The 15,266-nt window shown below is 43.7% G+C and overlaps 2 protein-coding genes across 2 annotated transcripts; one reads left to right on the top strand and one right to left on the bottom strand.

Moving 5' to 3' along the window:
* Positions 1-930: 930 nt before the first annotated feature.
* On the top strand, positions 931-3,878 carry tubb2b (tubulin, beta 2b). Its single transcript, XM_083784569.1, has 4 exons — positions 931-1,052; positions 2,065-2,173; positions 2,275-2,385; positions 2,490-3,878. The coding sequence occupies exons 1-4, from the start codon at positions 996-998 to the stop codon at positions 3,551-3,553; spliced, it is 1,341 nt and encodes a 446-aa protein (XP_083640695.1). The 5' UTR covers positions 931-995; the 3' UTR covers positions 3,554-3,878.
* A 546-nt stretch (positions 3,879-4,424) lies between these two features.
* bcl2l16 (BCL2 like 16) lies at positions 4,425-7,535 on the bottom strand. Its single transcript, XM_083784570.1, has 3 exons — positions 7,398-7,535; positions 6,612-7,273; positions 4,425-4,986 (listed from the first exon to the last, which is right to left on the bottom strand). The coding sequence occupies exons 2-3, from the start codon at positions 7,098-7,100 to the stop codon at positions 4,858-4,860; spliced, it is 618 nt and encodes a 205-aa protein (XP_083640696.1). The 5' UTR covers positions 7,101-7,273; positions 7,398-7,535; the 3' UTR covers positions 4,425-4,857.
* Between the last annotated feature and the right edge of the window lie 7,731 nt (positions 7,536-15,266).

The raw sequence follows: 15,266 nt of genomic DNA, 5'->3' as shown, positions 1-15,266 counted from the left end.
TATAGCTCTGAGCATATACTGCCATTATGGTGGAGGGTGTATAGGAATTTAACCTCCCTTTGCTGTCACAATCATTGTAGCCTGAGCATATATCACCTAGCTAGTACAAGCATATCATTTTAATAGGTCTAATCAACTAATAATTGTACATTATATTAGACAACACACTGCTGTCATTGTGTGACAGAGTAAAAAGCCCAAACGACTGGAGAAATCAGTACTAGGCTATCCCTTACTTTGTGATTTCAGATCACCATCATTCATTTGGGACTGTATTGTCTAGTGAAACTCACAATCTGCCATTATAGGCCGATGATGATGATGGCTATGCTACTTTAGCCACGTGGACTGAGAATGGAGACCACCACTCGCCGGTTTTAACATCTTATCAAATTAGAACGTTTACTTAAGAAGATGAACGAATATATAAACTGCTTTATGATGACAGAACATTAAACCGTTGCATGTGAGAGACGTGTGGTTGTTTGGCGTTATGTAAAATGGTTTCAGACGCACAGAACCAACCCAGGCTAGCTGACATGTCGTCGGCTGTGTTTCCTTTCCTCGTACGACGGCGCCGCGCGCCGCGCGCCGCTAAAACAAGCGATCTGCAAGCTCACCGCGCGTGGCGTTCGTCAGCCGCGGTGGGCTTGTATATCGGCGCGCGACCCACCGTCCTACGGCGAGGCATAAATCCGCCTACAGAGAGGGGGAGGAGGAAGTAGAACGTGTCTCGGGGATTTAGACCACAAAGTCACACGACCCTGATTGACAGGCGAAACCGTCCAATGGCGAGCGTCCTCTGCGACGCCGATTGGCCAGAATCCGCCGTCTATCAAGGCGAGTTAAGGTCGCGAACCAATGAGCGTGGCGAGAGGCGGGGCTCGGCGGGTCATATATATAAGAAAGCAGTTCTCTTCATTCGCGCACTTTGAACAGCAGTCTCTCTTTCCTTTGTTTGTTAAAAAGATTTTAAATCCTACCTCTTCGTCAAAATGAGGGAAATCGTGCATCTCCAGGCTGGTCAGTGTGGAAACCAGATAGGAGCCAAGGTTAGTAGTTGTTTTTATGTTTTAATATGATGTTTAGTTAATCTAATGTATAGTTTTAGTGGGGTTTTTTTGTTGTTCAGACGCCACAGATTTGAGACTGTCTTCTTCAAGCTGTAAAACCACACCCATGGTGGCATTTCACTGTGAATGATCCTCATGCCGAGTCCAGACAAAAGGCCATCGAATCTGGTTTAAAAACGTCAAATATGCCCCTCAAGCTGACATTGTATTATGGATTTAAAAACTATATTGCCATATTTCTCGCATTATCTGGATTTATTTCGAGAAATTAGCCGCGACTCCTCTGTATGACCGGGCAGCAGTGAACTTGGCCTTTGTTTTAATTCAACAGATGATTTATATAGTCGTGTTCGTCGATTAATATTTAATATCGACGATGTGTGCTTCGTCGGGTTCATTTTTTTTTAGCGTGATTTATGAAAGATTAGTAAACATTTGACCCGCTAGGCCCACTGCAATGCGCAAAACAATGAAGCGATTCAGATGGCGATCAAGAATCACGTTTTCGACGTTAACTCTTGGTTATATAGTGGTGTTTTGTGGTTTTTTGCTTGACTTGTGTAGTGCAACGATGGAGAAAAAAAGCGTTTTCTAAGGTTTTAATGGTGAAATACTCGATGAGGCCTACACTACTGTCACTTCATTGAGCGGCCGCGCGCCGCACCCGGTTTTTTCGACGGATGTAGGAGGTGGCGCTTCGGTTGGTGACGTAGCAAAGTAGCATCACCACTGTTCAAATGATAGCTGGTGGAATTCGGCCAATGAGGGGCTGTGCCGCGCGCGCCGAACACTGCAGGGCGGGGAAATTTTGAATTTATGATGTAACGTATTTGTGTATTATGAATTTCACAGGGAGGAATTATGGATTTTGTTTTACCGTCTCAGAAAGGCACTCAGGCAGACTAGATGATATAATAACCTACATGGTTATATTTGAGCAGCTGTTTTTTGCCCTGTACCGTCCTGACATTTTGCCTTGTGTTTTTGACAGTTCTGGGAGGTCATCAGTGACGAGCATGGGATTGACCCCACTGGCACATACCACGGAGACAGTGACCTGCAGTTGGACAGGATTAACGTCTACTACAATGAGGCATCGGGTAAGATTGCAAATGCTTTGAAGTTCACATTCCTACATACATATTTGCACACGCTTTCTTTGCACTGTTCGCTGTTTACTCATGTCTTTTCTGCATTCTAGGTGGCAAATATGTTCCACGTGCAGTCCTTGTCGACCTTGAGCCAGGCACTATGGACTCTGTGAGATCCGGCCCATTCGGACAGGTCTTCAGACCAGACAACTTTGTTTTTGGTAAATCCTTTATTTGTGACTTTATTGTGTTAAGACTTGAATGTTCTATTGCAGATTTTCTCTGACAGAACATGACATTAAATGAGTGTTGTCCCCCCCTTCAGGCCAGAGTGGTGCAGGCAACAACTGGGCCAAGGGCCACTACACAGAAGGTGCTGAGCTGGTAGACTCAGTCCTAGATGTCGTGAGGAAAGAGGCCGAAAGCTGCGATTGTCTTCAGGGTTTCCAGCTAACACATTCCCTTGGTGGCGGCACTGGCTCTGGCATGGGCACCCTGCTCATCAGCAAGATCCGTGAAGAGTACCCAGACCGTATCATGAACACCTTCAGCGTGGTGCCTTCCCCCAAAGTGTCAGACACAGTTGTCGAGCCCTACAACGCCACACTGTCCGTACACCAGCTTGTAGAAAACACAGACGAGACCTACTGCATTGACAACGAGGCTCTATACGACATCTGCTTCCGCACACTCAAACTCACCACTCCCTCGTACGGCGACCTCAACCATCTCGTCTCCGCCACCATGAGCGGCGTGACCACATGCCTCAGGTTCCCCGGGCAGCTTAACGCCGACCTCCGAAAGCTGGCCGTCAACATGGTGCCCTTCCCCCGTCTGCACTTCTTCATGCCAGGCTTCGCTCCCCTCACCAGCCGAGGCAGCCAGCAGTATAGGTCCCTCACCGTGCCTGAGCTCACACAGCAGATGTTCGACGCCAAGAACATGATGGCTGCCTGCGACCCACGCCACGGCCGCTACCTGACAGTCGCTGCCATCTTCCGTGGCCGCATGTCCATGAAGGAGGTGGACGAGCAGATGCTGAACGTGCAGAACAAGAACAGCAGCTACTTCGTCGAGTGGATCCCAAACAACGTGAAGACCGCCGTCTGCGACATTCCACCCCGCGGCCTCAAGATGGCTGCCACCTTCATCGGCAACAGCACGGCCATCCAGGAGCTGTTCAAGCGCATCTCGGAGCAGTTCACCGCCATGTTCAGACGCAAGGCTTTCCTGCATTGGTACACCGGTGAGGGCATGGACGAGATGGAGTTCACCGAGGCCGAGAGCAACATGAACGACCTGGTGTCCGAGTACCAGCAGTACCAAGATGCCACTGCTGAGGAGGAGGGCGAGTTTGAGGAGGGTGAGGATGAAGAGGAGCTGGCCTAAAAAATTGTCAGCAAGAGTTTGATGGAGGAGCTGGCCTGGGTGTTTTGTTCTGCTGTTAAAGCTGTATTATTTCACTGACTGTCAGTAATCTGTTCCAGTTTGTTGAAGAGAGGAGGAGGGTTGAGTTTGAGCCGGAGAGGACGGGATGAAGGAGCTCAGCTCACCTGGTTATAAATGTTTTCCCTCTGTTTCTGTCACCTATTTCTGTCTGTACAGAAACTTTTGATCCAACTTTTATTCCCACAGGCTAGTAGTCCGATGCTCTGTTTGACTGTTCACATCTTGCAGTCATGTTTTCTTTACCGACTTATGTCAGAAAATAAAACCGTTTTGCATAAGGTCTTGTTTCCATGACATTGCTTTTTCAGATTTGCATGCTCTGACCAGTGGTGGTAGCTTTAGTAAAATGATATAAGCTTGTAGATCAGATCCTACTGAGTATTGCTAAAGTAAAGTGCCTCAATACATCAACTAGGACAATGTAAGCTGCAAGGTTTTTCCACTGTATTGCTAGGTAAAATACCTCTACATCACTAACTAGGACAAATGTGAGCTGTAAGGTTTTTCCACTGTATTGCTAGGTAAAATACCTCTACATCACTAACTAGGACAATGTAAGCTGCAAGGTTTTTCACTGTATTGCTAGGTAAAATACCTCTACATCACTAACTAGGACAAATGTGAGCTGTAAGGTTTTTCAACTACACTGTAGATAAAGTGTAGCATGTTATGAAGCACATTGCTTGTACAAAGTACTATACCGGTATGCTAACCTTTACTATTGCAACTCTAAATCTTGGTTTTCATTTGCAAATGAAAAATCTTGACCATTGATCAGCTAAACTAATAATGTAATAACATTTTTTGTTTTACTACCAGGCAAATCTGTTAAACGGGTATTGACCTTTCTAATGTAGTTAAGGAGATTAAACAATTCGGAGCATTTACTGTTCAAGGTTGTGTATTGTACCATTGTTATATCTTGTGTAAGGGTACAATTTATTTTTCTTTGGCTTCCTTCAGACTGCAGCAGCATAGATAACATCAAACTGCAACAACGGGGGGGAAAAGGATAGAATATAGTGCAAAAGAGTATCAAGATTGGACAAACTAAAACAATGCTATAACATGTAGACCTACAGCTATTTGGGACAATACTTCTCTCGACAGTACATTTTTATTTATTCACAATGTTCGCAGGAAAAGCTATTGCAGTATCTTTGGAAACCTATGCAATGAACACCGAACCACACGTTTAGTTCAGGTTTTATTTTTTCAGTTCGTCCACCAGGTGGCAATGTTGGTTAAGTCATTTTCTTCCACAAGAAGTAGGTTATACTCGAAGTAGTCAACAGCAACAATGTCCAGTAACACACCTTCTTCACGTGGCCCTCCAAGTCTTGCTTTTTTCCAAAGCGTGTTTTGAATCCGCTCTGCCAAGAACAGAAATAATGCTTTAAACATTTCCACCAACTTTACTTGAAATACTGCAAATATTGATTTGAGTGGATCAACATAGTTCCTCTTATATTATGATGCACAATAGGCTATACCTGTGAGTTTTAACCCTTTCATGTCTCCACTAGGTACGTTATTTATTTATTTATTTATTTATTTATTTATTTATGTACACAGATCACGTTTAGCCTCTCAGACCCAAAACGTATCTTAGTATATTCTGTTGTCATGTAGGCCTACGTATGTCCACAATTCCATGCTGTATTGATGTGGTACCATAGGAAAGATAACAGGCAAACTTTGATCAAAATAGCAATTCTTCTACAGTCTCTATAACTGTGTAGACTTCTTGTAAATTAAGTAATGGAAATGTTTGACAATAATAACTCTTGGGAGTGTTGGGGAACACCTGGGACCCCCTTCAAGGACCACTGGTCTATACAGTGGAAACAGCTGCAGTACGGTCTCTTGTATCAACAGAGGCTCCACATTTTACATTTGTCTGTCAATGGGTAGGCTATATCCACTATATGCCATTGACATATGCCATTAAGTGTTGTTGCTGTTGTTGTAACTGTTGATGAGAACGAAGACAAGTTTCCACACGTGGACAATAAATTAAACTAACTAACTATAGTCCGGCAGCCAGGGTTGTGGGGTGGGAAATTTGGTAGGCCCTATAGGCTATATCTTTTTTTAAATTGGCCTAAAATATTGTCTATTCATGAATCCACTTGCTGACCGGCTGTCAGTATTGAGCAATTGTTTTATAGGGGTTTATATGTGACCGTATGGTTGTATAGGATTGACATCCTATACAGGCAAAAATGTCTTAGGCTTTAAGTAGCATGTGACATGTCAAACTAGGGTTTTTTCATAATTCTGAATTCATTCCAAGCATTAGTTTTGCACAAAAAACACTCCTTGGGCTAAAAAAGGCCATTGCAATCATCACAAATGTGTTGAGGTCAGCACATTTTGGGGAATTTGGGCAAATGGCTATGGCCGTTTTTAGCCCAAGGAGTGTTTTTTGTGCAAAACTAATGGTTGAAATTGATTCAGAATCTTGAAAACCCCCTAGTTTGACATGTCACACGCTACATAAAGCATAATGAAAAATGTGAAAATCTTGCCGTATAGGCCTAGGATGTTAATGGTATGGTCACATATAAACCCCTATTAAAGAAATTGCACAATGCCGACAGCCAGTCAGCAAATGGATTCATGAATGTATGTATATATAGACTTAAAAAAAGACTATATATACCAAATTTCCCACTTTAACCCATTCTGAACGGGCACCCATTTTGGTGTCAGCATCATGTTATGCTTTAGCTATTTAAAAATAGCAGATCTACAAGCTCATATCGCGCCACCGAGTGGCGCGATACGAGCTTGTAGGTCTGCTATTTTTGAAAAATCGAAGAGCGACTGACATTTTTAGAATCTGATCTCAGGTCAGAATGGGTTTAATCAGACCAGTGTGTGTCCGGCGGAAACCTCGCATGAATCTGATCTCAGGTCAGAATGGGTTAAACAAAAGAAGCCTGTCGGCTGCCGGACTACTAGCAACTGTGTGTATATACTTATTATTACTTACCCATCCACCCTTATCTCGTATGTCAGGGCAGATCACCCTCTCCACATAGCTTCCCAAGCACTCTTTCAGCTGGGGCAGGACCCTGGCCATGCCCCTCTCATGGCAGTGCATGGCCATCTGGCCACCCAGCACGTACACCGACAGCACCGCGCTCCAGGCCAGCTCCCTGCGCCGGCCCCCGGGCGTGTCGGGACAGAAGTGGTCGTCTAGGATGGAGGTGAGCATGGAGCAGGCCGTGTCCTCGGTCACGTCCTGGAAGATCCGAGGCCAGCGCCTGAAGAAGATGGGGAAGCGGGTGAGGAGCTCGTCCCCAGCGTGGCGCAGGGCGGCGGTGCAGGCCGTGGGGGGGGCATGTCCCCGGCTGGAGCTGTCCGGCCCTCCGGCAATCACATAGTCAACGTAGTCATGTGCCATGAGGTGGGCCTCCCTCACCAGCGGGTCGAGACTGTTCAGGCCCAGTTTGGCCTCTGAGATCTCAGACTGACACATAGCCTCTCTTGTTGCCTCGCTCTTTCTTCACTAATCACCAAGCTGTGATTCTCATGATATCCTCCTGACTCCATCCATAGATGGTAGTTCCTTGGCCAAGGAGCAGTAGCCTACATTCATTCTACCATGTAGTCCCATTGGCCTCTCACAATAACTCAGATATATGTATACAGCTGAAATTTTAACCAGAAAAGCATGAAGTAAACATTGTGTACTGTAAAGTATGCATGCTCACTTATTATGTTTTACTGCACAACAAAACACAATTGTAATAGTAGCAAATGTCTTATAACTCACCCCTTCCTGAAACACAAGTAGTAAGCAACAACACACAACCAATGCACAAAGAAGACAAGCCAACAGAATAGTGTCGGTCCAAGCAGCAGCAGCAGCCAGGCAGGCCGGCAGTCAGTCAGTCACCCAGTCTGTGTGTCCCCTTGCCTAGTTTCTCAGCAGGGGGATAATTATAGAGCTCTTGTCGAAACACTGACACGGATCTTCTGCCTCCTCATACGTACAATCATTGGTCGTACTACTCCTGACACACATCCCCATTCCAACATAGACAGCAGGGCTAAATTAAGAACATAGTGGACGGAGAAACACTTTAACATAATGCAGCAGGGTGTTGGTGAAGCACTGCAGGCCAGCCAAAGCCCAGCACAGCCTAGGACATTGCTGAAAAAGTATGATCAAAGGCAATTCACTACATGAGTTTCAGCCCTCATAAAGCTGCTAATGGCATATAGGCTAAGACTGAATCACTTCTGTGCTGCTAAGTACAGCAGGTGCACAGCAGGGATTTGTCATTGATAGTGCAGTAGGGAGTGGGACATATTGACAGTCACATAGGGTGACCAGATCGAAACTGTTCATTCGAGGGACAGAAGTATCGCTTGTGTGGGACAAGTGGGATGGGGGACCCCCCCCCCCCCCCATCCCACTTGTCCCACACACGCGATACTGGAGTACCGGGTTGCAACTTACTACTTGCAATTAAATGATAGCCTATTGGCTATCATTTATAAACTCCTTTGGTGTCTTATTTCCATGCTATTTTAACCCTCTAAGACCCAGCGTTGCTTTTTAGCAACAATCTTATTTTAATTAATTACTAAATTATTATTATTTTCTTCTGTTCTTTTTTCACCTAAACGTCAACAGTGATGTTCATTGCAATGCCATTTCAATGCCATTGGTCATGATATTTGCATATAAATACCCCCCACAGAGGCTGAAATTCACACAAATAAAAAATGTCTGGACTCTGTGCGATTCTGAAAATGTTTTAACCTAAGACTTTTGACCTTTACCCTAATAAAAGTAGGTACAATAATTGTAATATATGTTTTTTTTGTGATCATTAGAATGTCTAGAACATGTTTTATTCATTATTGTGAAAGATATCCCCCAAATGTAAATTATTAATTTATTATATTATTAAGGTATATACAGCGATTTCACTTAATTCAAATATCACTTCTTTTTTTGTTTTGTTGTGATAATCCTCCCTACTATAGACCGATTCCGTACCGGTTTCATGGTCGCAGCCTACGTATTTCCTGTAGGCGGACTCGACGTAGCTGCGGGGGTAAAACCCTCACCAGGCGCACATCTTCCACTACAGTGAACGGCAGAGTGACTGATGTTAGTTTGCCTCAAACTTTACTCCTTTACCTGCTTTTTTACTAACACTAACATTACAAAGATGCCCAGAACATCGAGATGAACCTGTGTAGTTTATGGCTGCTCCAACAGTAGTGGCAACATAACAAATAAAATAAAACGGAATGTCTAATATCCACCGCGATGGCTGAGACCAGAGCCATTGAGCAATGGTTGAGACAAAGCAGTGAAAGATACATAACGCCAGTCTTACCCAATACCAAATATTTCTGTTTTATTAACACAAGGCTGCTGTACTTTATACCTCATACTTTAAATGCTTAGTATGAGGTATAAAATACAGCAGCCTTGTGTTCATAAAACAGAAAGATTGGGTATTGGGTAAGACTGAAATTATGTATCTTGCAGGATTCTTCACTGCTTTGTCTCAACCATTACTCAATGGCTCTGGTCTCAGCCATCGCGGTGGATATTAGACATTCCGTTTTATTTTATTTGTTATGTTGCCACTACTGTTGGAGCAGCCATAAACTACACAGGTTCATCTCGATTTTCTGGGCATCTTTGTAATGTTAGTGTTAGTAAAAAAGCAGGTAAAGGAGTAAAGTTTGAGGCAAACTAACATCAGTCACTCTGCCGTTCACTGTAGTGGAAGATGTGCGCCTGGTGAGGGTTTTACCCCCGCAGCTACGTCGAGTCCGCCTACAGGAAATACGTAGGCTGCGACCATGAAACCGGTACGGAATCGGTCTATAGAGTGTGCTGACCATATAAGGAGTTCCTCCCTGTCCCCAGTTAACCCCTGGGGGTCAAAAAACCTTAGGTTTCGTTTTTGACTCTCTATCCTGATTGGACGAAAGGCTGGGTCCCACAGCCAAAAACGAAACCTAAGGTTTTTTGAGTGAAATCACTGAATATACCTTTATATAATTATTATATAATTATTATAAATTTTTCATCAAACTTAATTTTTTAATTTTTTTTAACATATTTTTTAGTCTTAGTCCTAGTAGTACAAAGTAGTAGTAGTAAGGTTGAAATATTTTTTTTGCAAGTAGAAATTAATGCGGGTGTTACTGTTAGAGGGTTAACAGGCTTAAAAACACATCTTGCAGGAAGAGACAATGAGAGAGCTCACACCGATTTTCTCAATAAAAGCTACAGGCTAGGAGTAGGAGAGCTTTTATTGAGAAAAATCGGTTTGTGGGGAAATGGAAGTTTCCGCCCCGTTAACCTGCCTGTCGACTACAAAACAATACTACAACATGACGTAACGATATCATCCGCTCCCGACCGGATCACACGGACTTCAGCAGGCTTCAAGCGCGCTCTTTAAGATCCTCCGGTAGCCACTCCCGCTCCGTATGTTTCTTTGGTATTAAAAGCGTGAAATAAACAACTTATAATGTAACTTTTACCCAGGCTAATGGAAGTTAAGTGGAGTATAGCCTGGGTTGTTAAGTGAAAACTGTCACAACTTAAGTGCGTGACAGTTTGAAAGAGTAGTTAATTCATCTTCATAACAAACTTCCTTGGTCCTTTTGTTTTTATTCTGCAGGTGAGTTAGCTATGTGTACCTAGTACATACTGTATGCTAATTGATAAGCATAACGTATGTGTGTGTGCGTTAGAGGGAGGGAGTGAAATGAACAAACAAACATTATACACATTTATAGAATACATATAGCCTTCAGACACAATGTTTTGTTTGGGGTGTCACAGCACCAAATTCTCGTATGAAACTGTTTATCAATGATGGTTTAACTAAATATGATATTGAAGTTACCAATTTTGTTACAACCTGAATTGCACATCTAGATTTCCATCTCAATGTCCCCACAGCTTGCTTCCTAATTATTTATCCGATATAAAACTAATATTAGTGTATATACATACACCTATACCTATACTACGCTGTGTGTATGTTGTGAAAGGATATGGGCTATATGTACTACTAGGCTGTTTATGTTGTAACCGAAAGGATGTAGTAGGCTATAGGCCTACATATACAGGCTGTGTATGTTTGTCTGCTGTTGCTTGGACGTCACTACCCCAGGGTCCCTGAGTACTTATTCCACTCTCCATGGGAGGTAGCCCTCCAAGCAGAACCCAATGCTACTGAAGTTTCTGACATTTGTTCGACCCAGTGCATTGGGTCCTGTTGCACCACTACCATGCCACCTGGTACGCAGCCATTCTTAAACATAAACAACATGTTTAGTGCCTGTCTGCGCTCTTTGACGAATTTTTTTCGTGTGAGCGTTTCTGAATATGTTTAGTATAAGTACCCATACATGCCGCTGCGAATATCTCCTGTGGTGCGGAAGCCGTTAAGTATTTTTAATCTTTGTTTGACCGATTTGGTCGCTTTGATTCTTCCTTCCTTGTTTATTGACACCTCATTGTACCGCCTATCTGGCTAGCTAGTGGCGCTATAGCTATGACAGAGCAGATCAGAGGCAGGGACGTAGCCGCACAAGCCAACCGCACACCGGGAGGCGGTACAATAAACGGTAAACAAACAAGAAGAAATAAAGCGACCAAATCGGTCAAACAAAGATTAAAAATACTTAACGGCTTCCGCGCCACAGGAGATATTCGCAGCGGGATGTATAGGTACTTAAAGTTCCCGAATTCAGAATAACTCAGGCAAAAAAAGACCGTCACACGGCGCAGATTCAATCTTAGAGAGCATTTTTACTTCCGCGTTCCAGAATTCCCGTACGAAAATATAGTTATGACTAGGGACCCAACATAAAACTCATCAAAATTTCAGAAAAGCTTTATGTAGGGTCCCGAAAGGGGCTACATGGGAGGCAGATGTACATACCCTCTGTTCACGCCGTGCGGTGCTCCGCTTGAGTGTTGGTGAGATGTTTCAAAGATGCATAAAGCGGCTATAGGAGACAACGGAAACGTGGGAGAAATCTCATTAAGTGCCGATGCCGTTAAGTATTTTTAATCTTTTTTTTAAGTTTTGGCTGCTCTGAAATTCTCTCTTCCTCACTTCCTTGTTGACTTCCCATTGTACCGCCTCCCGAGCGGCGACTGGCTAGCTGCACGTCCTAGTTACTGCCTCTGATTGGCTGACCGCGTACATGCAGGATGTTTATAGAGCGGCGCAGTCCCTCCCCCTTTCAGAACAACGAACGGCCCAGGAAATGAAAACGCAATGCATTTTCCCATAGGCAGTTTTTTTTTTTTTTTTTAAGATATTTTTTTGCGGCTTACGCCTTTTATTGATTTTTGAAGGGACAGACAGTAGGCTGACAGGAAACGGGAGAGAGATGGGGGGATGACATGCAGTAAAGGCCGTGTCGGGTCCGGGAGTCGAACCCGCGGCACACTGCGACTGGATTACCAGTCCGGTGCCCAGACCGTTACGCTACGGCCTGGGCCCCATAGGCAGTTTTTATTTAATTTATTTAAAGACCTTTTAAGCGTCGTACGAAGCCAACTCTTGTCGTGACAAATCATGACAACACACACAATATTTTGGACCAAACAAATTACAAAGAAGAAAAACAACAAAAAAAGTGTTGTAACTTGCCGTTTTTTTCTACTTTCTAATTCTTTGTTTGGCCCGAAATATTGTGTGTGTTGTCATGATTTGTCACGACAAGAGTTGGCTTCGTACGACGCTTAAAAGGTCTTTAAATAAATTAAATAAAAACTGCCTATGGGGAAATGCATTGCGTTTTCATTTCCTGGGCCGTTCGTTGTTCTGAAAGGGGGAGGGACTGCGCCGCTCTATAATGCTGTTGTGTCGTGGGAGGCGGGACATGGGAAGTGAGGAAGAGAGAATTTCAGAGCAGCCAAATCTTTAAAAAAAAGATTAAAAATACTTAACGGCATCGGCGCTTAATGAGATTTCTCCCACGTTTCCGTTGTCTCCTATAGCCGCTTTATGCATCTTTGAAACATCTCACCAACACTCAAGCGGAGCACCGCACGCCGTGAACGGAGGGTATGTACATCTGCCTCCCATGGAGAGTGGAATAAGTACTCAGGGACCCTGGCGTAAGCGTGTCCGAACTTCAGAAAAGCTTAACCGAGGGTTCCGAAAGGGGCTGTTGATAGTAGTGAGATGTGACATGGTACAGTGTACTTTACTGTACATGGCTCTTGGTCAGCTCACGTTCTTTCCTTCTACCTTACTTACTTACTAACAGTATACTCAAAGCTTATGGTGTCTCTCTCAACCTGCTCCACAGGTACACCAGCCAGGGTGATGATGACCCCAGTCAGACCCCCAAGCTCAGCTTCTTCTCAGCCCTGAGTCTATTCTCCAGACATGCTGTGAATGCTAGACCCTAGAGCCTGCCCCAAGTCCCTGACCACTGCACTACACATGAATGCTGTGTGCAGACGGTGCAGTACTTAATTAAACATCCAAGGCTGAGTGAGAAGATGGCAGCCAGGAGAATGAGGCTGGTCGGTGCCATTGATACTGGGAGGAAAGCACTGGCCAGCTAGCCAGATGTATGGAGGATGGAGATGACTGGAGATGCTGCTGGAGGGCTCATCATCATGAGGGGTTCCAAATGTGACCCTGGCATCACTTACCGGTATACAACTGATGACGTCAAGTAGAAGACTGCTCAAGGTAGGAACTTTTGTGTTTGTTTGTTTATTTGCTGCTGCTGCTTTGTGTTGTATGCTGTGTGTATACTAGTGTGATTCAAGCTGGTGAACTACTATTACTGTCATTTTGGGACCCAATGACTGGGTGGTGGCAATGAAACATGTTCAGTAACCGTTTCTGTCTCTGGAATGTAAATCTACAGTTAGTATGTTGTGTTGTATCTGCCATTGAAGGTATTAGTGAGTTGTAACAGGGAACAGTGTACAGTATGTGGCTCTTGATCACTTCAATAATCCTATGAGTGAATTAGCTATTTCCTTTTGGTTCGAGCTGGATGTTTGGGGATTGACATAACAGCCATCAATTCTAAATGGAATTTTCCAATTGAAGACTGATACAGTAGATTATGTGTGTTGTGTTGTGTTGTGTTGTGTTGTGTTATGGTTGCTGAGGTTCGTTGTGAGTTGTTGTGACAGGGTGGCTGTATTAGTTCATGACATGGTGGTAGCAAATAATCTCTCTTTCTCTCTCGCTCTCTGTCTCTCTTGTCATTGATCTTTGATTGGCCTAGTTTCTGTTGCCTCCCTGATTGATTTGCAACAGTTTTAACTGGCCTCTCATTTATTTCGACAGACAGATGTGTTGATGTATGAAGTCCCCTCAGTGTGGTGCAGAGCAGTATAAGAGACAGATGTGTTGATGTAGGGAGTCCCCTCAGTGTGGTGCAGAGCAGTATAAGAGACAGATGTGTTGATGTATGAAGTCCCCTCAGTGTGGTGCAGAGCAGTATAAGAGACAGATGTGCTGATGTATGAAGTCCCCTCAGTGTGGTGCAGAGCAGTATAAGAGACAGATGTGTTTATGTATGAAGTCCCCTCAGTGTGGTGCAGACCAGTATAAGAGACAGATGTGTTGATGTATGAAGTCCCCTCAGTGTGGTGCAGAGCAGTATAAGAGACAGATGTGTTTATGTATGAAGTCCCCTCAGTGTGGTGCAGACCAGTATAAGAGACAGATGTGTTTATGTATGAAGTCCCCTCAGTGTGGTGCAGACCAGTATAAGAGACAGATGTGTTTATGTATGAAGTCCCCTCAGTGTGGTGCAGACCAGTATAAGAGACAGATGTGTTGATGTAGGGAGTCCCCTCAGTGTGGTGCAGACCCCAGAACATGTTCTTCTGTTTACAAACTATAAAACACGTCACCTTGAGTCACCGTGTGTGTGTGTGTGTGTGTGTGTGTGTGTGTGTGTGTGTGTGTGTGTGTGTGTGTGTGTGTGTCTCTTGATTAAATTATCATGTACCCACACAAAATGGTGACCCACTTTTAAAATATAAACTTTTTTCAGAATAAATATATTAATAAAAAGGATACTATTTGTTTGACAATTTACTCATATCCTCCATTTAGGTTATTTATAACTAAACAAAGTTCAAAAAAATAAAACTACTTTATTTTACTCGTTTTCTGTAGCAGTCTGTTTACCTTTACACCGCAGAGTGAATTGGCTGTGCAGCCTAAAAATAGAAAGCACCTCCTTTACAGAATCATAATTCATCCGGTCAGAAACCATCAGCATTTTCCTTTTAAATAAATTTGGGGATCCGCTTTATTGTTTCAGGGGATGTGACAGGGAAGTGCTGGCTATGTGGAAACTGGAGGTTTTCACGGCTTCCTACCATTCACCATTGTGTTCCTATCTGACGCTGTGAGTGACTCCGCCAACCCGACCTCCAGTACATATTACTGGTAGAGTTTTTAATAGGGCTCAATCTAGCATTCCACCACTTGGGAGCAGTGGTGTGTCACCAAAGCTAGTCAGTTTACTAGGGAGTGTTGTTGGGTATTATATTGGACACCACACTTAAGGAATTTGAGACAAGATATTTCAAAATAAAAGCATACAATTCTTCCCACAGGACAATATAGATGAACTCTTTTTTTTAATGTATTAA

Source organism: Protomyctophum parallelum (genome assembly GCF_964188405.1).
Source record: "Protomyctophum parallelum genome assembly, chromosome: 15".
NCBI lineage: Eukaryota > Metazoa > Chordata > Actinopteri > Myctophiformes > Myctophidae > Protomyctophum > Protomyctophum parallelum.
This window is presented reverse-complemented; position numbering and strand designations above follow the sequence as displayed.